The 9,339-nt window shown below is 32.6% G+C and overlaps 1 protein-coding gene across 1 annotated transcript; it reads left to right on the top strand.

Moving 5' to 3' along the window:
- The first annotated feature begins 1,703 nt into the window (after positions 1-1,703).
- Positions 1,704-8,778, top strand: LOC145605196 (uricase-2 isozyme 2-like). Its single transcript, XM_081661235.1, has 8 exons — positions 1,704-1,921; positions 2,963-3,055; positions 4,890-4,965; positions 5,774-5,883; positions 7,482-7,573; positions 8,137-8,310; positions 8,428-8,521; positions 8,602-8,778. The coding sequence occupies exons 1-8, from the start codon at positions 1,709-1,711 to the stop codon at positions 8,683-8,685; spliced, it is 936 nt and encodes a 311-aa protein (XP_081517361.1). The 5' UTR covers positions 1,704-1,708; the 3' UTR covers positions 8,686-8,778.
- Positions 8,779-9,339: the final 561 nt, after the last annotated feature.

The following is a 9,339-nucleotide window of genomic DNA, read 5'->3' as shown; positions in this document are numbered from 1 at the left end:
CTCTAGGAGTGGAGTCGTGTGATGGGTCTTTTTTTCGGCAACATGGTGCGTTCGACTTTCGGGTGTGTTGTCACTACACTGTTTCCACCGGGACTTTGCATAGGTATTATGGCAAGTTTTGGTTTCCTTCTTTAGTGTTTGTGTGCATTATCTGTCCTTCTCCGAGGTTTTGGTTCATTTGGCAACTTTTGGTCCAAAAAGAGGTTTTGGTAAGAACCTTTTGGTTTTTCGGGCTCCAAGGTATTTTGTATGATACACAAGGGTGTAATCATTCACTTCGATTTCCCTCTACTAGTTTAGGTAAGTGATTTTTGTTGTCATCCCTATATCTGGGGCAGGACAGCCAGGGCAACCGCCCGGGGCCCCACAATGTGAAACTCAAATTTGTTAAAAAAACAGATTTTGGTTTAGTTTTTTTTTTAAAAAAAAAAAAATTAAAGCCCATAATCAATGTTTAATATTCCTTCACGTATCTTCCTGTATTCACGCATGATAAGAATAAAGAAAAGATTTCCCTTTCCCAAAACAGCTACCTCCATAATTAATACCCATAATTAATCCCTTAATTTGGCTAAAGTTCAATTCTCAGAAAAAATAAATTTATAAAGAGGGAAAGAGAATGACGGTGGTTCTCTATATAAGGAGTACAAACATTGATTGTTAAAGTTTCCATTGAAAATTTTTATTGTAAGTTATTCATGATAATCTCCTAATGGTTCAATAGTTTTCAATTTTTTTTGTATGTACTTAATTTTGTAATACGGTTTATTTATTATTATTACAGAGTATTATTATTATTATTTATAAGAGAATTTTGGAGAATTTAATTTTACAAAATAATTTTATCTTTTTTTTTAAGCAAAATAATTTTATCTTGATTGGAGTACTACTTATGGAGTTATGGTATATTCCGATTGAGTTGGAAAAATAAATAAATATTTTGTTTTAAAAAAATTTATATGCAAAATTCAGAAATTAAGTACACTGAATTATTTAAGTTGTAACTTAAAAATATGCATTTTATAAAAAAATAGAGTCAACGCCGAAAAGTAACATTTGGTTGTCTTTGATAAAAAAATTTTATAATGTGGTCTGAAATTGCAAAAAAAAAATTTAAAAGGTTGTTTTAAATAAATTAGACACTTTAAAAGGTTGTTTCTGACAAATTTTCCTATATTTTTTTTGGTTTATTTTTGCATACCCTTAAAATGTTTGAGCGTACCATTATATTTAAAATTAAGGCCCCAAATCACAAGTTCGCCATAAGCCACAAAAATCTCAAAAACGGGCCTGTTTGTTGTTTTTAGTGTCTTGTTTTAGATCTTTTAGCTTGTAATTTATCCTTTATTTATAAAATTCTCACTTTCCAAAAAAAAATAAAAATTATTTAAAGTACATATAGATTCAACGGTACTGATGTAGACCAGTGGACTTTATTAATTATTATGTTTTATATCTTTTAATTAACTATCAGTCCTTATTGAACCACATCACAATATTACCAAATTTGACGCCAACAATACAGCCTCATACAATTGCCACCTGTGCTCTGTAGCCCACAGAATCACAACACTAAGTGACAACACAACAAACCAACCCCACTTTATTACCCGAAATTCTTTCTCTCAACTTTCGATATTTTTTTCAAAAAATAAACAGTATTCAAATCACAAATTGATTACCAAAGAATTCCACAGATTATCAATCAATGGCGGAGAAAGCGGAAATCATTGAAGGGTTGAGATTCGAACAAAGACATGGAAAACAAAGGGTTAGAGTTGGAAGAGTTTGGAAGGATTCAACTGGGTTTTATCATTTTGTTGAATGGAGTGTTGGTATCAGCCTTCTTTCTGATTGCAATCGCTCTTATACCCATGATGATAACTCTGATATTGTTGCTACTGATACTATGAAGAACACTGTATGTTAATCTTTTGATTTCTTTTTCCGTTTTATCTTCGTTTTCTCGTGTGTCTTTTTCTTATGGTTATCGTTATCGATGTTCTGCTCGTTATGCTGACTACTTTTATGTCGAGTTAGATTGATTTTGTATTGAATTTTTGTCAAGTTGGATTGGTTGTGTATTGAATTCTACCTGATGATACAACTTCCATGTTATTGACTTATTGTTTCCTCTGTTTTTTCTGTTCGTCTAATTCGGGATCTTAAAGATTCCGTTGCGTATATATGGAATCTGATAATATAACAAGTAATATACGGATTGTTTGTACATCAAATTTATGTCGAGTTAGATAGGTTGTACATTGAATTTGTTTGGTTCCGACTCCTGAGACCAATTGATTTTTTGAGTGGTTGAATATCTTTAATTCGAGTTAGTAAATTTGGATTTTTTTGTAAACGTAAGGATAGAAGGTGGTTAAAGTGGGGATTAAATGTAAATAGGTAGAACTAATCTAGACTTATGAAACTTATTATTCCTAGAATAAGGTGATAATAACACAACTTCAATTATATAGTACTTCCTCCATTTATTTTTAGTTCTAACGATTCTATTTTCATGATCGTCAATGTGTAACTTCAGTCATTTTTGATTACGAATATGTAAAAATTACATATAAAAAAGTTGATATTATAAAAGTATACATTTAGATGAATCTAACCCGAAAGGATACTTTTGGTTCATGTAGCCGACCCCACTTATGGGATTAAGGCTTAGATTGATTAACTAGTTATTTTTTTTATAAGTATAAATTATCAAAGATAATCAAAGGATAGTGTGTGAGTTTAATAATTGAAATGTTACAACTAATAATAAGCCAAGTATATATGAGGGCCCTCCCAAGTTCAAAATTTTCATTTATGGTGGTTGTGGGTGGGCTGGGAGGGATATTAATGAGATGTTGGCATTATGCCTCTGATTGTAGGGTGTTTTCTTTTAGTTCCCGCTAACGTATTCCACTTATGTTTGATACAATGTACATGAATGGTGGGTGTGAAACAGGTTTACGCAAAAGCAAAGGAGAGCAAAGAGCAAATTACTGCTGAAGATTTCGCTGTACTTCTTGCTAAGCACTTCACGTCATACTATAAGCAGGTAGAATATTTATCTTCCCTTGCACAGCTAAGTCTTTTGAATTCCAACATTCTATGTGAAAGTATGCTCATGACACAAGGTGATGAAATTTCAATCATGTAATATAAAATTTTCAATAGCGCCCATACTTTTCTTTTTTCTTTTTTTTCAACTTGGGAACTGCAATTGTGTAATTTTCAATCCGCTGAATGAGCCTGCATAATGTTTCTTCAAGGGATTGGTTGCTATTGAGTTGTTTATCTTGCTGTTTAAAGCAAAAGAATTAGGCCCTGTTCTCTTCACCTTAAAAAAGTAATATTAAGTAAAAATAATTCCACTTCAGTAAAAATCAGTTCAGTAAAAATAATTTCAGCTCAGTAAAAATAAGTTCACTTCAGTAAAATTCAGTTTTCTTAAAGAAGAATTATAATAGAAAATCGGTAAAAATAATTTAAGTTCAGTAAAAATAATTTCAGTTCAGTAAAATTAAGTTCAGTTCAGTAAAAATAAGTTCAATTCAGTAAAAATAATTTCAGTTCAGCAAAATTAAGGTGAATCAAACAGGGACTTACACTCTTGATATCAAGATCTATTGGCTTAACCACTAAGCTGTGGTAACTCTCATTTGCCTGTTTTTTTAGGATTAATTGTACTTTATCACCCTTCAAAACACCCTAATTTGATATTATCCCCGTTAGATTGCACCACCTCTAGCTAAAAATTATTGATTTTCAAGCCAAAACTTACTCTATTACTGTTTTGGGGGTCATTCTAACCCTTTGGTTCCGATTTGAGGTCAACACCCAAATAAAAATATCGGAAATTCTTAGGTGATTCGTAGCATGCAAACGAGACATTTCCAATAACTATTTTTCAATTCTGACCTCAAATCGAATCTAAAGGACTACAACGACCATCAAAACTTTAATAGAGCAAGTTTTGGCACGAAAATCGATGTTTTATTTTTAAAAATGGAACTTTTTGTTAAGGCGTGGTGAAATATAACATTTTGCGTCTTTGTGGCTGTTTAAATAAAATAAACAAGAAAATGGGTGGTTAAATCAAAATAGAGTGTTTTGAGGGGTGGTATAATACAATATTTTTTAACATTTAGATACTGTAATTAAACTTATGTTCTTTGATAGAGTAGTTAGAAAGAGAAGGTAGAATTTCACTGAAGTGATAGCATTAACAAGTGTTCAAGTCTTCAGTTCATGAAAAGTTAATCATCAAATGCATTAGAAGTTTTACAAGATTGTTGGTTTATCTTGGGCTATTCATGACATAATCGTGAGTAGATGTAAATTAGTTAAGATACAGATATTGGAAGTTTGTAAAGTTTGTTTTGGAGAAAATGATAGTATATGTCAATGTTTGAAGTTGATGACCTTTTTCAAGCTTGCTGAGGTATGCCTGCTGTTGTATTTGGTTCTGGAAATTCTTTGGAAATCTGTTCCAAGCTCTTTAAGAACTTTGTATCTGTCCAATTAATTGACCATCCTACCTTGCTAGTGGTTTTCCTTGTCATTCAACTTAGAGTAGGTTTGGTAAAGTATATATGTTAAGGTTTTTGGTTTTCAGTGGTATGGTTAATAATTTCCATTACTTGAGGCTAACTGATCTTCTAAGCTACCTCTTATTCAAATCCATTCCGCTTTCCTTCAATGGTATCAAACGCATCCTAAGTATCTGGTTTCAATCCTATATTTTCAGTAAAATTCGTCATGGCTCATTTTTGGTTTCTAACATTTAGTTTATGGAATAGATTTCTTGCTTAATAATGACTATACAATGTGTAAGAGTGTTTTCCCTTTCCTTCTTTCATCCCAACACCCTTTTTATCTCCCCTTTGCAGGTTACCACCACCATAGTAAAGATAGTAGAGAAGCCATGGAAGCGTGTGAATATAGACGGTCGACCACATAAGCATGGTTGGTAACTTAATTGTTTATTATGCTGTTGTTATGCAAAACTGGTTATAGCCATTTGGACAGCTGGTTCTGTTGTATGATTTTCCTGTTATTTTCAATTTCTGATGCTGATGGCAAATGATTCATTGTTGTAATTTCTAAATACTTCTGATCTTGTTTTCCACTGAAAAACTATATAGCTGAATGCTTCTTTAATCTTGAATAATTTTGGTGTTATGCACTTATAAGTGGTCTTTGTCCCTCGGTATTCAGTTATTGTCCTGGTCATACCATGGAATTTAGTCTGCTTGTTGGTGCTAGTTTCTTTATTTGGTTCTTTTAGCTTTTAATTGTGTATATCCTCATACAATATCTGCTTCAATGAATTCTGGCTTGTACAAATAGAACTGCTTAGAAAACAACTGGGGTAATCTCTTTGTATGGTGGTCGTTAGTGAAGAAAATTTTCACTAAGAAAAAGCTGTCAAAAATGTTCTTATTTACTTCGACAAGCAGGGTGGCGAGTTCGGCACAATGAAGGGATGTGATCTTTTACTTTTGTCATTTTTTTTTTTTTAAAAAAATATACCCCCGAAAGACTGATGACAAATATGTTGGCATATTGTATAATTATTGACATGATACATAGACATCTGATGCTAATTATCAACAATAATCTCATAAACAACTATTTTTAATTGAATTTGACTATTAATTTATCTTTCCTACATTTTTCTCTGTGGATATACATTTTAACACTTGTATATTTCTATTAGTCAAATGAAATGGTGTTCTTATAATTTAATTTACTATTACTTATATTCTTGAAGGTTTCGAACTTGGATCTGAAAAACATGTTGCTGAAGCTGTCTTGAGTAAATCTGGTGCCTTAAATTTATCGTCAAGCATTGAAGGATTATCACTCTTGAAGACCACAAAGGTATATGATGCTTTAGAAAAATTTATTTCCATGTAATCAAAAAGAAAATGTGTTCCTCTATATCTTTTATTGATAATATAGACTAAAAAGGCTGAAAATGTTTTCTCATTATCCTCCATTTGTATAAACTGATGGAAATATTGTCCAAGCAGAGTTAGTGGTGTGCTTAGAAACCTAAACGCTAAGGGATTTTTTGTGTTTTGTTCAATACTCAGTTTCAAACATTGTAAACAAAAATGGGATTTAGTTTTGCTAGGCCAGAAGGAACTATGAAACCTTTGATTTTCAGAATCAAATGGCAAATGGTTGAAATGTCTCAAGAAACAACTCAAAGAACTAAATTAGAATTACTAATATGGGCTAAAATGCATTTGACAAGCTCTAACATGAAGTATTAAGAACTCAAAACTCAATTATCAATTTCGGCATATATATAGGGTTATTAAAGCAACATAAGTCTTAAAAAATTAAAGTAATTCACAATCAATGAAGTCTTAAAACAATATAAAAGTAAAACAAATAAACATTGACACATTGACACATTAGACGTCTCTAGTAGATTTTCCTTGCTCTAGGAAATCAGGCCAATGTAGCAAGGCTAGAAACCAAAACTCACTAAACACTTAAGCTACCAGATGTTTCCAATGCAAGTGCTGCAATTTTTACACCATTAACTAGATGCGTCTCTCACAATGTACACTTGTGCTTAAACATGAAATCAGCTCCTAATAGCTGCTAAGTCATGTTTACAATTGTATTAGAAAAAAGATATAATTCTCCATAAGGCTATCCCATAAATGTTAATTCAACCATTAATCTGTAAAATTATTCAGGCCCAAAATATTATTAAGACTGATTATTAAAAATAATTGAAAAAAAAATAATAATAATGTGAGGCAGTCTAACATTTAACATAGTCAAAGTTGCTTATATCCCAACTTGCGTTAATCTTCATTTATATACGAGGATCAACTCGTGTTGGCTTGCCTCGTCTATAATAGAAAGCTTTGCAATAGTATGCCGCACAAATGTGGCACTGAATTGCTAAAATGTAATGGTTATTTTTCCCTCAATCCCGTATGAATTGGTAAAGTTTATAATTTAAATATTAATTTTATTTCTCATGCTATCTGACCAGTCCGTTTCCTCTTTCTTTGTCTTACATTGTTCTCTTTCTACCCAATTTCATTTAATTATTCTATGTACTAATTCTAGTAATCCAATGGTGAAATGTAATTTTGGATTGGAGGGAGTATCTAATAGTTGTTTCGGAAAGAAACCTCTTGAGCTCTGTATAAAACTTTAATGTGAGGCTCTGTGTAAAACCTCCATGGGAAATATATGCTTTTCAACTCAAACAATGTTCTTATGAAATGTAGTTTTCATTCATTAATGACTTGTTGATTTGCTGCTACCTCTAAAGGATTAAGTTGTTACATCTGTGATTAGTCATTATTTATTCTCTATTTAGACATTATAAAGTAATGTTAATTAATCTGATGGAAATATTTACTACTCTATGCTGTCTTACAGAATAAAAATAAATTAAAAATTAGTTAAATTATTCCTTATAATTTCTTTTTTTATTTTGTGAGCAGTCTGGTTTCGAAGGATATGTTAGGGACCAGTTCACACTTTTGCCCGAAACACGAGAGAGGATGCTTGCCACAGAACTCGCGGCTACATGGAGGTATTCTACCTGCTACACATTTAAGTCTGTATTTATCTTGCTCATTCTTATTGAATCTAGTAACTTCCATCATCATTATGTCACGGCAGTGCCAACCCACAGTTTAGCTATGGAACAGTGCTCTTTTATAGACCATTACAAAATTACAAGGGACTATATATCAATCATGGATCACAGATAGTGAACAATACTTGCTCAAATGTCTCACAGAAGCGTCTTTTACTTATTATGTACGAAGTTGTAGCCTTGTAGGAATACAGGAATAGATGCCTTTTGGGCCAAGGATCTTATTGAGTCAACCTTTTTGTAATCTAATGACTAGGAGAGGAGTCTCTTGCATTTGTATGGGTCTTTTGATTTTATTGTTGGACTGCTAACTCCTTAAGAGTTGTGCTTTCAATATGCTATCAGCATTCCTCACTTCACCCATGAAATGTTGAAATTTGTTCTGCTGCTGAAGCAGATATAAAAGCTGATTGGAACTCTTCTTTACTCCTTTATATACCAAAAAAAAAAAAAAGCATAAAACAATTGGTACTCATGAAGACTGATAATTTATACAGGTATTCATTCGAAAATGTTCATAACATTCCATCAAAACCACTGTACTTCGCTGAAAGATACTCTGATGTGAGGAAAGTGTTAGTTGATACTTTCTTTGGTCCTCCTGATGAAGGTGTTTATAGCCCATCAGTTCAGAGCACCCTTTATCAAATGGCAAAGGCTGTTCTCAAAAGGTTACAGTCTCTACCTTTCATTATAATGCATGGTTGCCGGTAGATTGTGTAGTATTGAATGCTCTATCGATATATGTACTTTCATGCTGATTTATCCTTCGACTTTTGAAATTTCAGATTTCATGTTATATCATCTGTCAGTCTGAAAATGCCTAATCTGCATTTCATTCCTGTTAATCTATCGAGCATACAGAATCCAAATCTAGTCAAGGTATAACTCTTCTGTTTGAAGTTGATGCTGAATTCTTTGTAGTATGCTAGAAACTTATAGATGAATACGCTGATTTGCAGTTTGCCGACGATGTATACCTTCCTACTGATGAACCCCATGGATCAATTGAAGCAAGCTTGAGTCGCCTTCATTCAAGGATGTAAATATCTGTGTAAATGTATATTGGGATGGTTGTTTCTACTTTTCTTACTCCTTGGGATCCAAGCAATAAGGCAGGAACATTTGCTTCTTTTTCAGTATTTTCCCCATATTTCTTTCGGGATTTTAGAACTCAAAGTGTTGCTTAAATTTAAATAGCCAAGGTTACTAAGTTAACAATTAATGAAGGTGAAAGGTTCATCATCGGGTTTGGTTTTGGGGAGACATTTTTAGATGTCTACACTACCCAAATCTGAGTAAGGGTGGTTTCTGTTTAGTTGGGGGTTAGGGTTTCGGGTGTGGGTGGTTTTGGATCAGATGGTAGCGGTTTAGGGAGGTTTCTGTTTAGGTTGAGGCGAGCGAGTGAGGAGAGAAAAGGATGAGGTTTCAGTTCAGGTAGTTATGAGAGGAAGGTGTGTGGCTGGTGGCTCAGGGGAGGAAGGATGGTGGAGGTGGCTGGGGTTAATTAGGTAATATTTTATTAAAATAGCTAATTACTTCGTAAGAGTTAATACTTTTAAAACTTATGTTTTACCAATCATTATCACATGGTTACACGTGTTACTTAAACTTTTTTAAAAAAGGGGAAAAAAAATTACCTACTTAGCCAGTTATCGATCACTTATTCACTTGGGATTATTAGAAGCAAATTCATATTA

This window comes from Chenopodium album, chromosome 22 (genome assembly GCF_948465745.1).
Source record: "Chenopodium album chromosome 22, dcCheAlbu1.1, whole genome shotgun sequence".
Taxonomy (NCBI): Eukaryota; Viridiplantae; Streptophyta; class Magnoliopsida; order Caryophyllales; family Amaranthaceae; genus Chenopodium; species Chenopodium album.
The sequence above is the reverse complement of the archived record's forward strand: the minus strand, read 5'-3'. Positions and strand labels throughout refer to the sequence as shown.